The sequence below is a fragment of the Myotis myotis genome, unplaced genomic scaffold (genome assembly GCF_014108235.1).
Source record: "Myotis myotis isolate mMyoMyo1 unplaced genomic scaffold, mMyoMyo1.p scaffold_m19_p_5, whole genome shotgun sequence".
Taxonomy (NCBI): domain Eukaryota; kingdom Metazoa; phylum Chordata; class Mammalia; order Chiroptera; family Vespertilionidae; genus Myotis; species Myotis myotis.
The window spans coordinates 55,706,212-55,730,027 of NW_023416357.1; the positions used below are offsets into that span (position 1 = coordinate 55,706,212).

The following is a 23,816-nucleotide window of genomic DNA, read 5'->3' on the forward strand; positions in this document are numbered from 1 at the left end:
ATTTAGAATAAAAATTTAAGCATTAAACACTACCTATCCCATGTCTTGGTAAAGAAATTGAAGTTTTAAAGACTTTTTTAAAAAAACTAACTGGTACTTTAGAAACCTAAATGAGCATTCTTATCACAACCGTTAAAACTCCACTAGAGTCACCCTAGCTGGTTTGGCTCAGTGGATAGAGTGTCGGCCTGCAGACTGAAGGGTCTCGGGTTCGATTCTGGTCAAGGGCACATGCCTGGGTTGTGGGCTCGATCCCCAGTAAGGGGTGTGGAGGAGACAGCCAATCAATAATTCTCTCTCATCATTGAAGTTTCTATCTCTCTCTCCCTTTTCCCTTCCTCTCTGAAATCAATAAAAAAAAAACAAAAATTAAAAAAAAAAACAAACACACCACTAGAATCCTATTCTGATCTGGAGAATATCGCACAAAGTACTGATGGTGTCCCATGTCAGGTCTTCACACTCCCTTCCCAGCCACATCCCCCCTGTCTTCAGATGGCCTTGCCTTCTACTTCAAAAAGAAAAGTGGAGGTCTCTGCAGAAAATCCCTAAGGTCCTCTTCCCACTTACCCATTGACTAACCCTCTCTCCCAGCAGTCAATAATCCACTCCCTCCAAAATCTTCAGTTTCTTCATCTCAATTTCCCCCCTTACAGTAAATATGTTTAAGTTCTTTCCTCACTCTAAAAGCAATATTCAAACTTAGTAGCCCTCTGCCTATTTCCCTCCATCCTTGAAAGATCCAAGATTTGTTTCCTCATCTTGAGCTCTGCCTGAGATCAGCAATGACATGCTATTAGCTATATCATTAATCTCTCTTAGATCTGATGCTGTCATGTGATTGAGAGTTTAGGGAATATTGGGATGGGTGAATGCGTTTTGCACCTTCACCTCTCTAAAGACCCAGGCCACCACTTCCAACTGAACATTTCCACTTGGATAACACATTGACAGTACAGGTTCATATACTGCAGCTCATTAAATCTAAATTACCATCTATAAAATAAACCATTACTTTGTGTATCATTAAGGGGAAAAAAAGTCAATTTGATTATGATATGCTATTCATTGAAAGAACCATTGCAAATTCAGATATTTTAAAAGGCGGGGTGGGATACCACCAGAGAATATGGTTATCTAAATTTAAGAATATAGAAGTAGTATATAGAATTAGGGAAGATCTTAGAGTTTCAATACTATTGTATATGATTTTTCATGTTGCTCTAGAAAGTAAAACTAATGCTGAGTGGAAGCTTTAGGTTCCAGTTTCAAGCTTCTCCTATTATTTAAATTATTCAAACTGTTGTCAGTAAAGAAATGGAAATTGGATTAGATAACTTCTGGACCCATTCCAATTCTTAAACATATGATTCATATGGTTACTACTCTGATTCCCTAACTATCATGGGAAACTAAAGGTACAGGTTTAAAACCAATAGCCCAGCTACATCAAAACTCTACAATTAGATACTTCCAATTCAAGATGGTAACACAGGAAGAGCCTGAACTCGCCTCCTTCCATGGACACGGAATCTAAAACTATAGGTGAAACAATTTCCTCTGAAAAAAAATCCAGAAACTAGCTCAGTGACTCTTACTCATTGGACAAGTGAGAAAAAAAAAACCACCCACATCAAAGGTAGGAGAGGCTGAGATATATAATCTTGCATAAACCTTACACCTAGTATGGCAACCCAGAACTTCTCACTGAAGAACTTAGTTTGAAGCCCACTTTTGGCACCCGATTTTTAAGAATTGCACCTGAAAGACAAGGCCCCCAAACATCTAGCTTTGAAAGCCAACAAGGCGTGTACCCACAAAGCTCTGGCGAGCTGATAACATGGTCCTTAAAGGGCTTGCACGCTTGGACTCAACAGCCCAGCACAGAGGCAGCCAATTGAGAGGCCCCTAAACTTTTTGTGAAAGGCTTAAATGGCTTGTGAGCCTGAAGGTTAGGCATCTAGCACAGACTAGGGGCCGGGGAATTACTTACCGGGGACAGAGGCTGATGGGTACCGTCATTGCTCTCCTTTGCTCCAGCCAGCAGTGCCATCTTTGTGCTCATCCACTGCTTCACTGTAGCTTGCCAGTAGCTCCTGGAAAGGAGCTTGCACCTTGCTCTGGTGCCTCAGTAGTTGCAGCTGCTCCCAGAGGACACCTCTAGATCACCTAGTTCTAGATCACCAGTGCGACTGAACCCTGGGGGTCCCACAGAACTATACATTTGCATTCTTTAAAAGCTGCTGCCTGAGGGTCTGATTTCTGGTCAGCCTGAACCTAGGTCCTAACTGCGACCCTCCCTGCTTTGGAACTCTGACAGATCTCTGCACCCCCTCAGCTACTGGGAGCCACTTCCATTACACAGGCTGCTTGGACAATCACAGAGGTTTGAGAGACAACTAATAGCTAGAACAAGGTTCAATGATAAGGAAGTGACCTCATGGAGGAGATGAAGCTTAAGACCGGAAGAGGTGGCCATTTTATCTAAAGCATAGAAACCAACAGTATCAGGAAATGAAGAAAGAGGAATGTGTTCCAAACAAAACAAGATAAAGCCACAGAAACTGTCCTTAACCAAATGGGGATAAGGAGTTCAAAATAATGGTCATAAAGATGCTCATCAAACTCCATGAGACCCACAGAGGAGGAAACTGGGTGAACACCGAACTTTAACAAAGAGTCAGAAAATATAAGTACCAAATAGAAGTTACAGAGCTGAAGAATACAATAACTGAACTTAAATATACACTAGAAGGGTTCAACAACAGACTAATTGAAGAAGAATCAGAGTAGCAAAACGAAAAAAGATGGAAAAGAAAATGAAGATAGCTTAAGGAATTTATGGGACAACATTTGCATTATAGGGGTCCCAGAAGGAGAATAGGCAGAAAACGTGCCTAACTTGGGGAAGGAAACATCCAATCTAATGTTGTAAAGTTGGTAGACTAGTCGGTTAAAAGGCAAATGGTAAAAAGTAACTAACTACAGTAATTAAAGGATATATACAACATTAGAGGATGTAAAATGTGACATCAAAAATATAAAATGGGTTGGGGGTGTGGAGCCCTGGAATGGATTCAAATTTGTTATCAACCTAAAACAGACTGTTATAAATATAGGTTGCCTCATGGTAACCACAAATATGAATGATATAGTAGATACACAAAAAAATAGAAAGGAATCTAAGCACACCACTACAGAAAGTCATCAAATCATAAGCAAGATAGCGAGAAAAAAAGAAAAGGAATTGCAAAAGAGCCAGAAAACAGTTAACAAAATGGCCATAAGTACAAACCCATCAATACCATTCCTTTAAATGTAATTTTCCTATCAAAAGACAGATTAAAAAAACTCAAAAAAATACAAGACCCATCTATGTGCTGCCTATAAGCGATTCACTTCGGATCTAAGGATATACATAAACTGAAAAGTGAAGGGATGGAAAAAGATATTCCATGCAAATAGAAATCGAAAGAAATCTGGGGTAGCTATATTTAGACGAAATAAGCTTTAAAACAGACTGTGACAGAGTGATGTCAGCATCCTAGCCGTGTGAGTCGATCCTTTTTCCTTTCCCCTTGGATTTACAACTCTTCAGACTTTCATAACTGAGCACATGTGACTGCAGATGATACCTGATGGGTCCTTCCGTCTGTGCATCTGGAAAGGGGTGGATTAAACTGCAGAGGAGGTAGAGCCAGGAGAATGGTGGCATAGTGGCAACCTTGCTGGCAGAGGAGGTGGAGGGGGAAAAGTAGGTGGGGATCTTCCCAGCAGTGCATGCTGAAGCAAGGCGGGCCCAGTGCTCTCTCTGAGGAGAGACTGCAGTGATGATTTGGGGGGATGGGGACAGAAACAGAACTGAGGGTAACTCACTTCTGCCTGAATTACAGCAAAAAGTCTGCCAACAGACTTCCAGGACTCCCCTACTCGAGGATCCCCCTACCCGGCCATGGGCACACCCAAAGCCCCATGTGCTAAGCATGTATCTCTCCCCACACTGCCACCAGCCTTTCAATTTTTTTTTAAAGCCAGCTTATTTTCACAGGCACGCTCCCAACTTTAGCAGCAAATCAGCTCTAGTAAGAGAAACCAAAAACTTGTGCTGTACAGCCAATGTCTGGAAAAGTCTAAGTATTCTAATTGCCAGTCAGTTAAACAGAATCACAGTAAACAAAGCATCACCTGAATAAGAAAGGCATTTGTTACTTCAAATGCAATGGTAGAGGCACATTTCATCGAACACTATGAAAAACCATAGCAATACAGTATCACAAAAAGAAAACCACAACTTTGCAGCAACCAAACTCAAAGACATATGGAATATTCTTATCTAACTGATAATTCAAAATAGTTGTTATGAAGATATTCAACAACCTATAAGAAAACTCAAGCAATTCAATTAACTAATGGAATAATTAATGAACAGAGGAGTACTTTATCAAAGACATAAAAATTGCAAAAAAGAACCAACCAGAAATTCTGGAGCTAAAGAATTCAATAAATGAGATACAGAATACATTAGAAAAGCATTGGAAATGGGGCAGATAAGACTGGAGAAAGATTAAGCAGTCTGGAGGATAGAATCTAGAAATTATTCAGGTGGAAGAGGAGAGAGAACTAAGACTTTAAAGGGGAAGAAACCCTATGAGAGCTGTCAGACTCCATTATAAAAGGCGATGTAAGAATAATGGGTCTACCAGAAGGAGAAGAGGGCAGAGAGTTTACTTAAAGAAATAATAGCTGAGACTTCTCAAACCTGGGGAAGGAACTAAACATAAAAGTCCATGAAGCTAATAGAACGCCTTATTATCTTCTCCAAGACATAGTATAATGAAACTGTCAAGAGTCAATGATAAAGAATTTTAAAGACAGTCAGGGATAAAAAGAAAAGAATCCCCATTAATATACCAGCAGATTTCTCAGCAGAAACTCTATAGGCCAGGAAAGAGTGGAATGACATTGTCAAAGCATTGAAAAATGAAAATTGCCAGCCAAGAATATTCATTTTGGCCAAGTTACCCTTCAGATGTGGAGATGTAAAGACTTTTCCAGACAGACAAAAGCTGAGGGAGTTTGTTGCTTGGGCGCTGGGAGCTAGAACTGCCTTTCAAGAAATGCTAAAAGGAGTTCACACTGAAAAGCAAAGAGAACAGTACACAAAACGTTGATTACAGTGATATTCGAAATTAGAAAATGCTAATTCTCAGAAAGGTGTGTTAAACAATTATAGCATAAAGGTTAAAGGAAAGAAGCATTAAAAATACAGCTGCTACAATTTATAACAAATTCACAGCATAAAAAAGATGATAAGTCATGTTAAAATATAAAAGGGAGGAGTAAAAGGGTACAACCTTTATAGGTGAATAAAGATAAGTCGCTATCAGCAGAAAAAGGAATTTTTCAATTTTTAAATAATTTTATAATTTCCCAATAGATTTTGTCTGTGAATAAAATGAACAAAGTGTTTACAATAATTGTCAAGGCAAAGTTGATTATAACACAAATTTCTTTGTAGTGTCAATATTCTGTCAGTAACATGATTCTGGCCACTACACACACACACACGCAGGCAGTGGGTTTTTTGTTTGCTTGTTTGTTTGTAAACTGCATGGTAACCACAAAAATATATAGAGCAGAGACACAAAACAAAAAATGGTTGGTAGGGGTGGGGCAAATGAACAACTATCAGCTTAAGAAGGTAGACAGATCAGAAGGAAAACAACAGAGTTATGAAAAACCAGAAGGCAAGATATAAAATGACAGCAGTAAGTCCTTACATATCAATAATCACCTGGATTAAGCTCACCAATCAAAAGGCACAGAGCAGGTGGAAGAATTTTTTTTTAAGGACCCAATTACACGCTGCCTACAGGAGACTCATTTCAGCTCTAAAGAGACACAGAGGTTCAAAATGAAGGAAGATAATATTCTAAGCAAGCAGGAGCCTAAAGAAAACAGGTGTAGTCATATCAGACAAAATAGACTTCACACCAAAACATGCAAATACTAACAAATCTTAGGGGACAGATATACAATAAACAACAATATAGTAAGGGACTTCAATATCACATTATCAGAAATGGATAATCAGACAGAGAATCAACAAGGAAATGTGGGAATTGAGCCGTACTTGAGAACAAATTGACTTAACAGACATACAAAGAACATTCCACCCAATAGCAGCAGAATACACATTCTACTGCTGCATTTGGAACATTCTCCACCATACATCATGACAATTTTATGAATTTTGTGAATCACAAAAATTAGCAAGTTTAAGAAGACTGAAATCATACCAACTATCTTCTTTAACTGCAATGGTATGGAACTAGAAATGAACAAGAAGGAGAGAGATCTATAAATATGTGAAAACTAAACAACACTCTAAACAACCAATGGGTCAAAGGAGAAATTAAAAGGGAAATAAGAATTATCTCAAAACCAGTAGAAATGGAAATACAGCATGTCAAATCTTGTGGAATGCAGCAAAAACAGTTCTGAGAGGAAAGTTTATAGCAATAAATGCATATATTAAGAACTTAGAAAAGTCTGAAAAGAAGAAAAAACCCAACCTAAATCTACTAGTACACCTTGAGGAACAGATGAACAACAAATTAAGCCCAACAGAGAAAGGAAATAAAAATCAGAGTGGAAATAAAATAGAGACCAGAAAAACAGTAGAAAGGATCAACAAAACTAAAAGCTGGATCTTCAAAAAGAAAAAAAATGACAAACCTTTATTACTTACTAAGAAAACAGAAGACTCAAATAAATAATATTAGAAGTGAAAGAGGAGATATTACAACTGGTACTACAACTATTCATAGGAACATAAGAAATTACTATCAATAATTATGTGGCAACAAATTACATTATCTAGAAGAAATGATAACATTTCTTACCTACCAAGACTGAATCAGGATGAAACAGAACATCTGAACAGACCAATGAAGAGTAAACAGATTGGATAAGTAATCAAAAAATTCCCAATACACACACACACACACACACCCCAGGACAAGATGGCTTCACTGGTGCATTCTATCAAACATTTGGAGACGAATTAACACCAAGCTTCCTCAGATGCTTCCAAAATAGCAGGAAGGGAGAACACTTCCAAAGTCATTCTACGAGGCCATCACTACCTTGATACCAAAACCAAATAAGGATGAATATAGATGCAAAAATTCTCAAAAATATTAGCAAACTGAATTCAGGAACACATTAAAAGGATTATACACCAGGACTAATTGGGATTTATCCCTGGATGCTAGGAGAGTTCAACATACGTAAATCAATAAATGTAATATATCACATAAATAAAATTAAAGATAAAAATCACATGATCATCTCAATAAATGCAAAAAAAGCATTTGGTAAATTACAGCATCTTTTCATGATAAAAAAAAACTTAAAATATAGGGTATAGAAGGAACATACTTCAACATAATAAAAGCCATATCCAACAAACCCAGAGCAAACATTATAGTCAATGTCAAAAAAAACCACAAAAACCTGAAGCTTTTCCTGTAGGATCAGGAACAAGAAAAGGGTGCCCACTCTCCTACTCAATACTCTATTCAATATAGGAGGTCCTAGCTAGCTCATTTAGGCAAGACAAAGAAATAAAAGATGTTCAGATTGGAAAGGAAAAAGTAAATTGTTTGTGTTTGCTGGTATGGTTTTGTATATAGAAAATCCCAAAGAGTCAACCAAAAAAGTGTTGGAACTAATTAGTAAATTTTCAGGATAAAAAAAAAAAATCAGCATGCAGATGTCACTGGTATTCCTTTACACTAATGATGAAACATCTGAAAAAGAAAATATCCCATGCACAATAGCACCAAAAAACAGTAACACAGGAATAAATTTAACCAAGAAAGTGAAAGATCTGCAGACTAGAAACTGTGTGACGGCTGAAAGATATCAAAGACCACATAAACCAATGGTGAGATATCCCATGTTTATGAATCAGAAGAATTAACATTGTTAAGATGTCCTTACCACCCAAAGTCTATCAATGCAATTCCTACCAAAATTCCAATGGCATTTTTCACAGCAATCTAACTTCTATGTATTTGTCCAAAGAAAATGAAAACACTGATTCTGAAAGCTATGTACAGCCCCATATTCACTAAAGCAGTTTTTATAAGAGCCAAAATATGAAAACCTAAGTGTCCATCTAAGGATGAATGGATTTTTAAAACTGTGACGTATATATGCAAAATAGAATATTATTTGCCCATAACAAAGAATGAAATTTTCCATTTGTGACAACCTGGGTGGACCCTGAAGACATTAGGTTAAGTGAAATAAGTCAGAAAGACAAATAACATATGATCTCACCTACATGTGAAATCTAAAAGTTGCTCATGCCATTATCTCAAATAGATTAATCTGCTTACTATTTGACTTCAGTTATACAAAGCATATGACCAACCCTTTCACAAAAAGTAGAAAGCATAATAACCCTCCATGCTGAGTGGGTTAGCTGGCCAGCAATACCCCCCATTGCAGGGAGAGGAATCACTGTAGAATGAATGAACAATTCCATCCAAGAACACCTACATATTCTTTTTTTTAATTACCTTGGTCTTAAAAAAACAAAACAAAACGGAAGTCTAAAGAAAAACATTTAGAATCACTTAAGGTTATTTTTAACTTATAAACTTGAAGGGGAAGAATTCAGAGTGTTTTGGCTAAATACAAAAATAATTAGAAAGAACCATCTCATTTTCCCTAATTGACTACCAAGTTTTGCCCCTTTAATTTTTAGAAGCCCATCTCCTCATAAGGATCTTCTGGTTGATCAGTTTTATGATACTTAATCCAGAAAAGAAAGAGCTCTATCATGGTTTTGCTTTCCCTTTTAGGCAAAGGAGGAAACTTCCAAGCCAAAAGCTGATGAAAAAAATACAAGTTAAAGTTCACACTATTTGGTAAGTTGGATGTTTGTTGCAAATGAGGGCAACGGTATCTTCTACCAACCTAATGTGTTCAAGGCGAGAGAAACTAAGTCTACTTCTTGAGTATTTCATGTTCTCAACTATTGGCATGAAATGCACATTGCAAAATCTATAGAGTAATTCTCTGAAAAGCACAAAATGGGATGATTGTGCTGTTGAAATATTAAAAAACAATCTTATAATAAGAGCTCTTTAAAGTATTAGACCAGGCTCTTGAAGAAAATGACCATCTAAGTCTAGCTGACTCTTTGAAACCCAAATGCTCATAATTTTGCAGATTACTGTGGCAAAGCAAAATTAGCATGTTGTATTACCTCTTATAGTAAAATGCCCCTTGTTATTGATACCAAGACATGAGGGGTGAGAAGTACCCCTTAAGGTCTGGTGGAAATTACAGGGTTTTTGGAACCAAGAGCAAAGGAAAAGATTGACTACTTTTGGCCAAATACTATGTTTGATTATACGTTATGGTGACTCAGGAGCTTGCATTGATGAGGGAATCTCTGAGATCTATCTTGAGAGCTGGACCCTTAACTTGAAAAAGAAGAGATCTTATTCTAAAGTATAAAAGCTTATAATTGCTTGCCAAACAAAGCCTAAAGGAAATAAAAATACAGATTTTTCTCACCATGTTCCACTTTTAGTTCCCATAATGAGGGAGGTATGCTAATGAGGACTACTCTAAAGACTCCCTCCAAAATTTAAAAAAATTATATGAATAATCCACTTTCATGTTTACTTCTAGGAAATTCCTTCTTGTGTGTGTGTGTGTATATATATATATATATGCTTTTGCTAAATGTTACATTTATTATGCCTTGTAACAACAACAAAAACTACATACCAAAGTGGTTCACTGGATTTCTCTCTGAATTTTTCAAGGTATCTACATATAAAATCTTCAGCTGGTGGTTGGTGACTTCTGAAGAACAAAAGGCTTTGACAACGAATTTTTCTGGGTGGCTTCTAGACAGTGATCTTTGTTGAGTTTTTTGACATCCTAAACGTTGGTTTGTTATTCTTTTCCCAGAAAGTGAATTTGCCTGGTTCACCTGTGCTATTGTACTGAGTATTGATAAACTTTGAATTTTTAAAAATTGCCTGCAGTTGGGAGAGAAGGGAACTTTATATTTCTAAGAGATATATTTGATAGTTTCTTAAAGCAACACACACACAAAAAAAAAATAACAGGAAAAACCTTTGCAAAATTTTGCACATTCTACACGCAGTGCCTGTAAATCTCATTAGTATTTTTGGTTTGCACTTAATTTGTTGTTATTGTTAGCATTTGGAAAACAATGCTGTAAACATTCGTCAATGTTCTGATTTCTCATTACCCCTTTCCCCTTGGGCTTTTGAACTGTACTTGATGTTTCTCTGGGTTAATGTTTATAAGCCCATTAAATATTGTACATCGGGCACATATCTCCTCTTGGGCTGCTAATAATGAATTGATAGGTAACCTGGACAGACCAGGAAGCACTGCGCCTCTTTTCAGGTTAAACTCTTTGCCAGAGGTTAGGACTTATGCACCTTATAACCGCGCAAAACATACTTACTGAGACTTGAATCAAGTCAGAAGAGCAAGATACAGACTATATTTCACTGCATAGCAAGTCCCAAGAATAAAATCTACTCAGAATATTCATATGGCTTGAACTCTGTTGGTTTACTATGTTACGCTGTGCTTCCACTCACGCTATATAAAACCTGAGTAGCGGTTGTTTGCTTAGTCTGTTGCACTGTATAGCACCTGCCTTTATGGGAAGTTAGGTTTACCCAATACAAAACCGAACTTCTGCTTTAAAAAAAGAAATCTGGAATTTAAAAATTCGCTCCCTTCCCCCTCACAGAAACTTAAGAACTAGGCTCTGTTGTCCTGCAACTTCGAATGGTTTCTTAGATCTTTCTGAATTGCTCATGAACATAGCACTGATGTCATTGATGAGATTTTGATAATTTCATCTTTACTTCCCAGTAGTGAATGCAGGAAAAGATATCAGGTACATATCATACACTGATTTGGAATTTCTTATTTCAGAGAGCACAGCCTTCCTTAGCCTTTGTGTGGAGGTTTTATTTATTAGGACTTAGCTGACTTCAGTAAATATATCACCACTAATACTGTCTAATAAGGGGGGGAGAGAGACAAAAACAATAACACTGCTTATAATGGGCGTCAAATTTTGTTAATACCCTTATAAATTCTTTTTAAAAATCATGCAGTACCTATGGGATTTCAAGCTTCACCCACTTTAAATGCTATGTCTGTCCCATCAGAGACACGGGGCATTTTTCTATTATTCTACGTCTGGGAAATATAAGCCAGTGTTATGGTGACTAAACAGACCTCTTCAAGGCACTGACAAGAAAATAAAACACATGTTTCCTGAGGGATTTTAACTATGTCTCTAATTCTTCCATTTGGGTAGTACAAAGTGGGGTGTTTTTGTTTGTTCAAAAAGGTAAAACCTTAGACACTGACAGATGTGTTTGCAAGGATATGGCTGCAGTATTATTAACTTGATGCATATATAGTATTTTTAAACAACATACCAAAATCCCGAGATTTAAGGAATGCCTGTAAAAGTAAACATTTAAGGTACTCTGAATATGCTTTTTTTGTTTATTAGAAATGTCTTCAAGAGTTGGGTGTCTGTAATTAATGATGGCTTGAGTCAGCTTCAGCATCCAAAGCAGTCCTTTTCACCCATCTAATTAGGAGGAAATAATTGCAAATATCTGCTTACAGGTAAATTATAACCTTTTATTATCAAACAGGTTTTGCACATTGTTGTGGCAATATTGTGTCCATTTAGGAAATGGACTTCTCCAAAAGCAACGGAAAGTAGGTTCCTCAGGTGACCAAACTGAAGATCACTATTTCCACGTTTCGTATTTCATTAAGTAAGATGTAAAATACAATTAAAAATATTTTACACTCAAATCTTGGCTTTGTATGTTTTTGGAAGGAAAATGCCTGGGGTAGAAATTACTAGTGATTTCTGTTTCTGTTTCTCAAACCATTAAAACATGCAATATGTTTAAAAAAGGAACTGTAAACGCATTTAGGTCCAGAAAAGTCATTATTCCTCCATTTTGACATTTTCCCTTTCACATTCCTTTATCTTAAATTCTGCGGTACATTAAAAACTTCATAAAAGACTTCTCACTTAGAGGAATATAAGCAAATATTTTCAGTTTCACAATACATCATCATTTACAGAAGACTGCAATGACTTACTGGCAATAGGTGGCAATAATGAGTAACTCAGGAATTGTAAACTAGGCCAAATAATGAGCAGGGAGGGGAAGCAGCACCTACCTAAGGACCAACAGCTCTCAGGTTCAACTTCAAGCGACAGGTTCCTTCTCTAGACCTGAAGGCACTCTGCTGTTTCAGAAGGGACACTATGGGTCAGGATCCCTGAGGAGTAGATGACACTCCAATTAGGATTACTTGAAGAGGGTGTCATACAAGGTGGTGTTTTGTTTTTATGCAGAGGCAGGGCAGGGACATATGGAAACCACAGGTACAGCCAAGACTAGTAAAAGCCAGGCTGCCACTTCTCCCCTCATCCTGAGGGGATGAGAAGGAAGCAGTTGCTAGAAGGCAGAGATGGGGGAGGCTCAGTGGGCAAAGGGGCCACCTCCAGAGCGGGAGACCTTCAGTGGAGGCCAGCCTGAGGCAGCCTGAAGGGAACTAGGGGAGTACACACACCTCCTCTCTCCCACCCCAGCTCCAATCTGCCTTCCTGGGAGACTGACCACAAGCCAGAGGGCCAGGAAGCCCGAGGAGGCGGCCCCACGTTCGCCCCTGGACATGGGCAAAGAAGAGAAGGTAGAAACAGATCACACATCCTGGCTTTAATTGAGTGTGTCTATTTAATGTGTGTGCTGTATATACACACAGATGCTAACGTAATCTTTTTAAAACATGGTATCTAAAAGGCAGATCTAAATGGTCACTGTTAGTAGTTCCCACCATTCACAGAGTTCCACGGAGACTAACAAAGACAGTTTCTGAATGACAAACACATGGGAGGGAAGGGTTTGGAGGCTGTGGGGCTTAAGTATAAAATAAAAAATAAGAATATGGTACTTTGCCGAAACCGGTTTGGCTCAGTGGATAGAGCGTTGGCCTGCAGACTGAAGGGTCCCAGGTTCAATTCCGGTCAAGGGCATGTACCTTGGTTGTGGGCACATCCCCAGTGGGAGATGTGCAGGAGGCAGCTGGTCGATGTTTCTCACACCTAACTATCTCTCTCCCTTGCTCTCTGTAAAAAATCAATAAAACATATTTTAAAAAAAAAAAGAATATGGTACTTTACTCTTCAGCAGTGAAAAACCCACCACGTGGGTTTACATTGGGGGCAACACCTACAAATGAAACACACAATAGAAATAACGCATTGATGGAAATATTAACAGCCAGGCTTTTCACAGGATCGGTCAAATGAGTAAGAAGAAAAAGGAGGTGTCTTCAGTGGGGAGCCCAAACAGCCATCTTTAGGTTGAAGGTATTCGTATTCAACAAAATTTAGGTAATTAGAGATCACAGAAACCAACTAGGAACGGATTGTTAAAGCAGTTCAAGATTTTGGTTTTGGAGCCACACTCTGATTTTATCAAAATTCTTATCCATCCAGCGTATGTTTTCCTCAATGGTTTCAATTGTCTGTTGGACACAACGGAGCTGAGAACCATTTTCTTTCAAAGAGCTGAAGAATTCTTTTACCTTGTGAGAAAAAAAAATGAGTTTTTAAAATTTTGCTTTATTACATTATACAAGTCCAGGCTCGTTAAAAGAAAACTGAAGCCAAAATTCTAGCATTTGTCAAAATTCTATACGGAAGGCAGTGCCAGGTGTCTGGATACAATTATGTACACAAACTTAAGCTGTATGAAATGAGCTCATGCCTCATGATGTCAAGTTTTGTGTGTGCGTTTTTTTCTCTGCAGTTTTTTAGTTTATTCACAGTTGCCAGATTCTAAAAGACTTCACTGTTTACCACTTTATAATTAAGGTTTAATTGAGTGTGTCTATTTAATGTGTATTCTGTTATAGACACACAGATGCTAACTTCATTTTTTTAAACATGGTATCTAAAGAGCAGAATGTGCAGAGTGTCTTCTTTGCCAAGCAAAACAGTTTCAACCACATAAGTGTAGTCTTTCTCCACGGACCTGGCCTTGTGTGTGATTATAGAAACACTGTGGGGAATGGGGTTCTTAGCAAGTTATGGTGGTAATACCCCAAACTTTGCCAAGTTTTTATTATCTTAATCCACAATTCAGGTATTGTTCCCTTAAGATAAAATCCACACAAAGTTCCCCATAGTTTTAAAGAGATAAGAAACTCTTGGCTCCCTCCATGAAAATAGATTTTTGTTGTTTCATCGCTGGGTATCTGGGCCCCTTTAAGCTCACAGGAGGAATAGGCCCGCTTTGCCACACCATTGATCACTCTGCTACTCTGTTTCACCTTAAAGAGTTATTAACCTTTTCCCATAAATTTTCACAGCATTAATCCATCAATTTTTGATTTTGTAGACAGAAAGCAAGTCTAGACCAAGAAGTATTGTCTATTCAGCATTGATTCCAGACAGTTAATTCCTTAAAAAAAAAAAAAAAACACTAAAAAAATACCACCACCATGCCATAATATCACGAGTTTGAAAATAAGAGGGGGTAAGAATAGGTTTTTGAAAGACCAAATCCCAATTTTAAATGATGCAAGGTGGTTTCAAAATTATCCCAGTGCACCTTTTCAATGAGCTTAGAGGCATGCCCTCCTGTTGCAGCAGCCTAGAAGACACTCTGCTTCTCTGTCCCAAGTTGCAGCTCAACCTTCTTTCCCCCTCAGAGCTCAAGATTAATTGATATTCAGCTAAAAAAGCACCCTGAGCACTCCTCAACAGTCACACCTCATCGACAGTCTTACCCCTTGGTCAAACTGCCTAAACCTAAGGAGCCCATCACGATAGTACCACTAAAGAACACCTACAAGACTGGCAACAAAACCAGTTTTAACACTTGCTCTTAAATTTTTTTTCTGACCCCCGAAGTCTCTCTCCTATATGACCTGATTTAGGAAACGCAGCATGTCATCTGAGTATTTGATTCAAAACTGCCTCCTTGAGAACATTTCCTGTGCAACAAGCAGCATGATACAGGGAAAAACAGGTTTACCCTAAGTTGTTTGACCTTGAGCAAATAATTTAACTTCTCTGGGACTCAGTCTCCTCATTGGTTAAATGAGGGTCATCTCTACATTGCAGAGGATGTAGTTATAGAATGCGGTAAGGTGCAGAACCTAAAACGCAGCTTATGTCAGGGCTGCAACCTCATCCATTTAGTCACGCCTATTTACATTGGTACTTATTCACCCCTTGCCTTAGCTACTGCGCTAGAACCGAGGATGTGGCAGTGAATCGAACAAGCACCCTACGCTCAGGGAGCTTACCGTCTCCCTGGAAGACAGGCAGTAAACTTTGATTAATATAAACTGTGAAATAAACTAGGGCTATGACAGTAACTGTGGAGGGGGTGGCCTGCTACACACACAGTGGTCTGGAAAGGTGACCCTCGAGCTGGAACCTCTAAAGCAGTGGTTCTCAACCTGTGGGTTGCGACCCCTTTGAGGGTCGAACAACCCTTTCACAGGGGTTGCCTAAGACCATCGGAAAACACATATATAATTACATATTGTTTTTGTGATTAATCACTATGCTTTAATTATGTTCAATTTGTAACAATGAAATTGGGGGTCACCGCAACATGAGGAACTGTATTAAAGGGTCACGGCATTAGGAAGGTTGAGAACCACTGCAAGGATAAAATGAGCCTTTCCAGCGAAAAGTTGGGCAAAGAGCCAGCCAGGCAGAGAAGAAAGTGCAGAGCCTTTGAGATCAGAGAAATACTGGTAGCTGGTGGCCCAGGAGCAGGGGGAGGCTGAGTGCCTGGAGTATCGAGAGAGAGTGAACAAGGAGAGCAAGTGAGAACTGGCTGGAGTGGTGTACAGGAGCCAGGTCATCCCAGTTTGGGCACACAGGAAAGAGGTTTGGAATTTATTGCAAGAACAATAGGTGGGGTTACAAGAAGGGGGTCAATTCAGTTTTAAATGTGGAAAGTGGTTTGGTTAATGGCAAGTGGCAGGAGGGAGGCCAGTTAGGAGGTGATCACCATAGACCAGACTAAAAAAAATAAATAAGAAAAGCTTGTATGGGATAAGTGGCAGAGAGAAGTGCAGAGATACGATGCATATACCACAGACAGGGCCGACAGGGCCAACAGGACTCGGGGATGGATTACATGTGAGGGGAAGGCAGGGCTCAGGAGGACTCCTATGTTTTAAAGGCTCAGGAGGACTCCTATGTTTTAAAGGCAGTAGGACGCTCTCTATGATGGCAGTATCTCAGGCTTCTTCATTTCCATGTCCTTTCTCAGTTTGTGCACCTGATGTTTCCTATGCACACAACACTCTCCTCCTAGATACCTGCATTTCCTTTGATGTCCACCGAAATGTCTCCGAGTCATCCTAGAAAACATAGCACCACTCCCCGCCCCAGGCACTCTCTATCCTTACCTTGCCTTAGTCCAGTGGTTCTCAACCTTGGCTGCACATTAGAATCACCTGGGAATCTTTTTAAAATCCTGATTTCTGGGCCTCATCCTCCAGAAATTCTGTTTCTTTGTTACTAATGTTGTGGCCCCAGCCCATAACAAAGAAACAATCTCCAGAGGATGAGGCCCAGGAATCAGGATTTTAAAAAGATTCCCAGGTGATTCTAATGTGCAGCCAAGGTTGAGAACCACTGCCTTAGTCACTCTTCAACCTGACAAAGGTTGTTTGTCTGTAATTGTAATTATCTGATTCCCCCGGTAGAATTTAAGCTCCATAAGAGCAAGGCTTTGTCTATTCTGTTCATCTTCATTCCCTAGAACCCAAACCAAGCCTGCCATATAGCAAGAGTAGGACATCTTGAATGAATTAATGAGAAAGCAAATGAACAAGCGAGTGAATAGAATATTCTGTTGCCACAGATCTGGTCTATGGACAGCTATCTAGCTAGTTACAGTCTATGGACAACTCTGCGGTCATCACACAGCTGTAGTCCTCAATGGAGGTCAAGCTTGAGATATCATGTGCAAGTTAATTTTACAAGCCCGGGTGGGGCTGGGGACATGACATTTCTTTTGCATTTGCAAAGCACTCTTCCTTATACAGCTGGATCAAGGTGTAATCAGACTACACATGAAACTATTCCTTAAAAAATTAATATTTGGCACTCAGATTTTATCTAAACGCAGCATAGTTTTGAAACCACATAAAGTTTGTTCTACGGCCTTACTACAGAAAACAGTATCATAGAAGGGACACCACAAACAACCCATTGATCCGATTCCTCAGTTTAAGACTCAGAAAAAAGTACGTTTTTGTGGTTCCCTCTTCCCAGACAATGAGGATAGCTCATGCTGTTTTCTCATTTTTCCTTGACAGCTAGGGAAGCTGTGATAACGTTAGGGTTCGAGTGCAATAAATTACCCTCAGCATAAATCCTCAGACAGTTACCTCTTTCTGTCCATCATGCAGCTCTGTGTTCTTTTTTTAACATTTATTTTATATCTGGACCTTATAAGTTGCCTAAAATTCTTTCTGAAAAGTAGATGGCATATAAATAAGTAGCAGGAAATCATGAACTTGGAAGTAGAGAACCTGGATTCCGGACCTACCTCTTTCGCAATGGCTGGATGATCACTTCAGCCATTTACACTTCCAATGATCACTTTTATCATCCCAAAACGGATTCCGTATCTAAAGTAACCTTTAAGCTCTGAACTTCATAATGGCAAGGCTAAAACTTCTTAATGTATTTGGGAAGAGGCACAGTTTTTACTAGTTCATTCACAACTGATTTTTGCTTATGTTAAAAATACTACAGCACCCAAAAGGAACACCTACCAAGCGACAAAATTCATTTCTTACTCATCACACCCTTAAAATATTCTGTCTACCCCATACTTACTCGCTAATTGTCACTTAAGCTTAAAAAGATTTTTTTTTACCTCTTCAAGCCGTGCCCTTGTGGAGAACTGATTTGTTGTTCCCATCACCATGTAGGCTATGGAAGGTGAGCCAAGGTCAAACCTAGAAATAGAAACTATCAAGTTATACTGTGAAATATTCATTCTTTCAACATATATTTCTAAGTGTCCCTTATATTATAGCATTTATGTAAAAACTGGTTAAGCATGGAAAACATGGACATAATCCCTGCCCTCCAATGGATTAAGATCTAGTTGAAAAAAATAGACACCAACAGGTGAATAAAAGATGAAGTACCCAAAAGAAAATGATAGAAGTAGTGATGCTGCACAAGTTAGACAAGGAGAGATGCAAATCAGCAAAGGTGCTGAGCAGGAGACTTCTAATAGGTCAATGGGTGTGGGAAGGGATTACTCCAGATGGAATAGAAAACCTGACTATCCAGATTCATGGGCTAGCAATGAATTAAGAGTTTTATATTGTCTAAGGATATTGTAAGGACCTCTACTTTCTAGCTTCAGTCAAAAACCCCCTTTGGATGGTCACTGTTGTTTTACAAACAAATAAAAAAAAAAAAATAGCCGGGTTGAGGAACTTCCCCAGGCACAGCACAATCTTTGGCACTACTTACTTTTGTATAAGTTTATTCCAGTTTTCCCTCAGAAATTGCCAGGCCAGTGGATATCCCACTGGGTTTCTGCCAACAGCTCTAAGAATATCTGGAAACTCTTGAGTTTTTATTACATCTCCCTTAAAACTTTGCTCTAGTAACCTAGAATGATTAGGAGACGAAACGTTAGCAATGAATATGCCCTGGAAAAGTTATGAGAAAGTTATTCCATAAAATAATTTAAAGCCAGCCTGCCAATAACAAAGACTGAAAAGATAAATAGGTAACCAGAGCCCTGGTAAACTCGCTATAGCTATGTAACAATAAAACTGACACACAGTATTCATAATGCACATTCTCACATATACTCTCATTTTCTCATAAGAGGAGCTAAGAAAGTATATGTTTCTCAATTTGTTATTTTTAAAGAATCACAAATATATGATATGCTCCTTTAAATATTTTTCCTGAAACTGGCTTCTCCCTAATTATTTACCACTAGAGGCCCGGTGCACGAATTCATGCACCAGCTGGGGGGAATAACGGGGCATGGGAGGTTGGCTGCTGGGCCCAAGGAGGGAGCCGGCCCTCAGCTCCCCTGGGAAAGGGGCCTCATCTGCAGCCACCCACCCCCCAGTTCCCTGTCCTAGCCCAGGGCCCAAAGGCCCCAGTGGGGTTGGAAAAGGAGGTGACGGTCACTGGGCTGGGCCTGGAAGAAACGGATGCCTGTGACCCACAACTGCGTGGTTTCCTGCCTCCCCACCCCCCACTTCCCTCACCACCATGCCACCACTGTGGCAGGCAGGCGGAAGGCCAAATAGGGCCTGCCATCCGGGGGGGAGGGATGGAGTGTGGGAGGTTGACTACCAGCCCCGAGGAGAGAGCCGGCCCTTGGCCACCCTGGGAAAGGGGCTGTGTCCGCCACCACCCACCCCCAGTTCCCCGTCCCAGCCTGGGCCAAAGGCTCCGGCGGGGTCAGGAGATGAGGCGACGGTCACTGGGCGAGGCACAAAAGGGCCTGACGCTGATGCTACTGGCCAGCCACAGATGGTTGGCAGCTCCTGCATTGAGCAACTTCCCCCTGGTGGTTAGTGCGCATCATAGCTACTGGTCGACCAGTGGCTCCGGTCGTTTGGTCCTAAGGGTTGCTTAGGCTTTTATATATATAATAGATACTCGATAGCTGTCTCCCCACTAATATAAATGTTCCCAGAAGAATAAGCAACTCCTGGTCAACAGAACAAACATGGATGCGAGAAAGATCTGATCTAAATTAATTCCTTTGTTCATACATGAACATGAATGAATTACTCACCACTGAAGCTTTTCCTTGTTTTGGCTAATACAGAGGGCAAATTCAATTTGGTTTTTCTCAGTACTGGACAGAGAAGACTGATATTTACGATAGAGAAAATCCCATCCCTCAGTGGTCTGGGCTCCCACAGCAAACACTGCCATCGTCACATCATTGGGCAGCCTGTGGGAAAGAGCACACAGGCAAGAGTCAGAGTTGCAGGAACTGTGTTTAGATGCAGAATGGTGACCAATTATGAACTGATAAATGGCCTCGGGATCAGAGAAGCAAGCCTGGAAATCTAAACAAAAATAACCTTTCCTTCTGTTAAATTTTTTGAAAGAGGCAAGAGAAAATATCTAAAATTCGGTTGTGAGTAGTCGTCTCCAAAATGTTAACATGAACTGCCACTTTCACTAGTAGCTATGTGTCTCACACACTTTAATGACACTGGGTGACTCCCAATAGGTGGTCACTTGTCAAGCCAAAAGAAAGGGATTCACACTAGACTCAAGATGTAATCCACTTAGAAATCCAATAGGACCACCACTGATAAGCATGTCTTTCAATGGAAGCATGTATGCTATGGGCTTAATGTTTCCCAGGTGGGATTTAAGACCCAGATATACCTAAGTATAGCAAGAATTAAATTTCCACATAGAGGAAGAACTGTACTTACATAGCATAGGCAACTACTAGGCACTCCTGTCGGGGCTTTGGAGACCCAAAGATACTACTGTTAGAGGCATCACCTCTGTTCCTGGCAGTGTGGCTGTCTCAGTTCTGGTAGGTTTTGTACCTTTGGCTGCATAAAGTAGGAACTATTCTAATCCCATTCTAACTCTCCAGATATTTGACTTTTGTGCTTAGAAGTTCCCTCCTAGCATTACTGCAAGTTGAGAGATACACAGATAAATCTTAAAAAGTAATTTATTTTCCTAAAAAGGGAGGCCAGGAAGACTTTTTCTAGTTCGTTTTGCTCCCAACATGTAGCAGCGATGATGGAAAATAGAAAAGGCACCCCTTTCATGAACAAACTAGCTGTTTGCTAAGAACAGACCTCAAATCTCCATTGGTTTCCTTCCACTCTCTGAAGTAACCTTCTGCCCTCTGCACGCAGGGCTGATACTTGCGCACACAGGCGAGGAGGAGGAGCTGACTCCGCAGCATTCGCTCTGAGACGGAACCCTCGTCAGTCCATGCCTGCTTGTCAATGAGGCCCCTCAGCAGGCTGATGAGAAAGCCCTGAGGGAAAACCATAGTGTCAGCAGTACAGTCCCAGGTCCCCACATGTTTTATGTAATCCAGTACACTCATGTGAGGGGGGATATTTTACAAAGTGTAAATAACAACTCTTATTTCTAAAACCATGCAGTTCTGTTTATTTCCTATATAATAAAAGACTAATATGCAAATTGTCCCCTTGACTGGGAGTTCGACCAGGGGACAGGGTTAGCTGGCCAACCGTCCTCGTCTCCTCCCAGTCTGGCCGGACCCCACCCGTGCACGAATTCATGCACCAGGCCTCTAGTTTCATTATAAAAGTTCTCAGACACAGAAATGATGAACTATTTTAGTATCTGAATAACAACCTTTTACAAATATATCTTTATCTACTTAAAATCAAGATAAACTGCCACTTTTAAAAAATTAAGAGAGTTTATATGACTACATTTTGAAGGCAAATTTTACAATGGAACGTGAACTTTTGCCAAAAAATAACAACTCTGTACTTCTTCAAGTACCTGAACCCCAGAAAATCTTAATAGCAGCCATCATAATACAGAAGTAAAATGAATTAAAGGATATGCAAAAGGAAAGGAATAAGAAATCCATGAAAATTAAGTACGGAGTCTCATAGTTCCATGTCTACTTTTACTGCTAAAATAAAACCAAATACCTTTGCTAGTTAATCCAAATACTAAGTTAATTTTTATTTACTTTTCTTTAATATATAGTGAGATATATATATAGATATATATAGATATTTTTTTACACACACACACACACAGACACGACAGTAAGAATTCTTGCACACCCATATAAAAGCAAACCACTTAAGTAACCACTCAATTTATTTCAGGCTTTTACCTTGAACTGAATTTCCACTTCATTCATATCTCTTTTCTCCATTAACTTATACATAGGTATCAGCTCATTCAAACCTTGGAACACAGGCATAATTTCTGTTTCATGTTTCAAGTACAGGGTTAAATTCAAGGCTTTTTCAATCGGTAGCTTTCCAATGCTGTCAGGATACACCATGGTGAGCAGTTTAAAAGAAAATTTAGGAAATTAACTTTTTGTTTCAAAAAATATTTTAACAATCTACCAGCAAAAAAATCAACCAGTTATTAATGCCCCTTATAAATAAGAATCTTCCTATTAGTATCTTTTCCATCATAAATACCACAACATCGGCATGTTTACACAGTGAAGGGAGTTGCTCAAACACAACAGAGCTAGGGCTAACTTGTGGTTAAGACAAAAAGTGGGGCAGGGTCTGTTCCTCTACGAAACTGTGTGCTGATCTTTGATCGGGATTTTGGTCACAGATCCTTCAGGAAGCCTAGTCAGAGAGACTGCCACTCAGTTGACATTATAAGTCTCTGGAGTCAACACATCCTCTTCTCCATTCCAACAGAACCGAATATAGATAAAAGCTCTTCGTTAGGGTTGATGCTAAAAGCCTCAGTGGTAAGGTATATGCTCATATAAACACAACATCCTCTAAGCTTGAAGATGTAAGCAGTAGTATGCTACAGAGGGGAATATTTTGTCATTTGTGCTTGGGGGTTGGAGGTGCCAAACTAAGCACCCCCTATTTTTATTCCCCATTGCTACTTTTCACCTCAAGAGGCCCTGATGAGGAAGAACTTGACATTTAGAAGCAGAGGGCAATTATCAATTATTCCTTTCTACCTGAGTGATTCCCCTTAGGACTTCTGTTCTGCCCAAATACTGTATTCCATTAAGAGGCTGTGAAGTTCAAGGATCCAGGTGCGGGCAGGGGTGGATGGAAACCCCTTTAACCCAGCGGGGGAGGAACCAGATCTGGTAAAGCAGGGCTAGAGCCAGAGAAAGCCACAGGACAAGGCTTTAGAAACCAGCCAAGGAGCTTCTCCAGGGAGTAGGTCTCCTGATTTTCTACACTTTTGCCTCCATGTGCTCATAGCCGTTAATGAAAAAGGTTAAAACACAGATTCCTTCCTTTACCTGACTCAGTAGACACAGAAAGGAGGTTAACCATACGGCTACAAGCAACCTTGGATGGTTAGAAGAACTTAGGGGAAAACACCCTTCAACTTCTTATTAGCAATCAATCATTTTCATCTTTAGAAATCAAGAATTTGAGTGATAACAGCTGCTTTCAGAAATAAACCAAGACTCTGAGGAGCGTGTATTACCTGACAAGCTGAAATGCATTGTTAATGAGACTGGCCCGATCATTACTGCTGATTGCTGTGTGCGTTCCTTGTAAAAGGCCAGTCAGAGAATCCCATCCATCATCCTCATAATGCACAATGTAATAGCCATTCATTCCCACGTTAAATTTGATCCATTCCACCTCTTCTGGGAGGATGAGCACATCTAGAGCAAATAAAATAAATCATAGCTCTATTTTCTCTCTTGACGGATGAAAGCTTTTCGGATCAGAGACTAGACCACAAAACTACAGGCAAGTTTAATACTGAAATGAGTTTCAGATTGAACACGTTTCTTTTAGAAACCAAAAACAGCATCCCCATCGACAAAAGCCAACACTAGTTTTAGGTACTAACTTCGGGAGATTTATGTATCTATGAGAAGAATGCAGCCACATTTCAGGCCATGCATACGATATAACCCAGCAATGTTAACAAAGAAATGGGGATTTTTCACTGGTAATCCCTT

General features: G+C 39.5%; 2 protein-coding genes across 34 annotated transcripts in view; one reads left to right on the plus strand and one right to left on the minus strand.

The window, feature by feature from the left end:
- Window positions 1–11,916, plus strand: part of CAST (calpastatin) — a 110,646-nt gene extending 98,730 nt beyond the window's left edge. For 29 of the 31 annotated variants that reach the window (XM_036308279.1, XM_036308286.1, XM_036308292.1 and 26 more), the window contains 2 exons: window positions 8,877–8,942; window positions 9,852–11,916. In XM_036308279.1, coding sequence (XP_036164172.1) covers window positions 8,877–8,927 — 51 coding nt within the window. In that variant the 3' untranslated portion in view covers window positions 8,928–8,942; window positions 9,852–11,916. The remainder of the gene's footprint in view (window positions 1–8,876; window positions 8,943–9,851) is intronic. The other 2 variants (XM_036308277.1, XM_036308280.1) reach the window with 2 other exon arrangements.
- Window positions 11,917–13,273: 1,357 nt separating this feature from the next.
- Window positions 13,274–23,816, minus strand: part of ERAP1 (endoplasmic reticulum aminopeptidase 1) — a 36,752-nt gene continuing 26,209 nt past the window's right edge. For all 3 annotated transcript variants that reach the window (XM_036308272.1, XM_036308274.1, XM_036308273.1), the window contains exons 13-19: window positions 23,330–23,513; window positions 22,014–22,170; window positions 20,983–21,167; window positions 19,944–20,105; window positions 18,650–18,790; window positions 18,039–18,120; window positions 13,274–13,707 (exon numbers count right to left, since the gene is read on the minus strand). In XM_036308272.1, coding sequence (XP_036164165.1) covers window positions 13,552–13,707; window positions 18,039–18,120; window positions 18,650–18,790; window positions 19,944–20,105; window positions 20,983–21,167; window positions 22,014–22,170; window positions 23,330–23,513 — 1,067 coding nt within the window. In that variant the 3' untranslated portion in view covers window positions 13,274–13,551. The remainder of the gene's footprint in view (window positions 13,708–18,038; window positions 18,121–18,649; window positions 18,791–19,943; window positions 20,106–20,982; window positions 21,168–22,013; window positions 22,171–23,329; window positions 23,514–23,816) is intronic.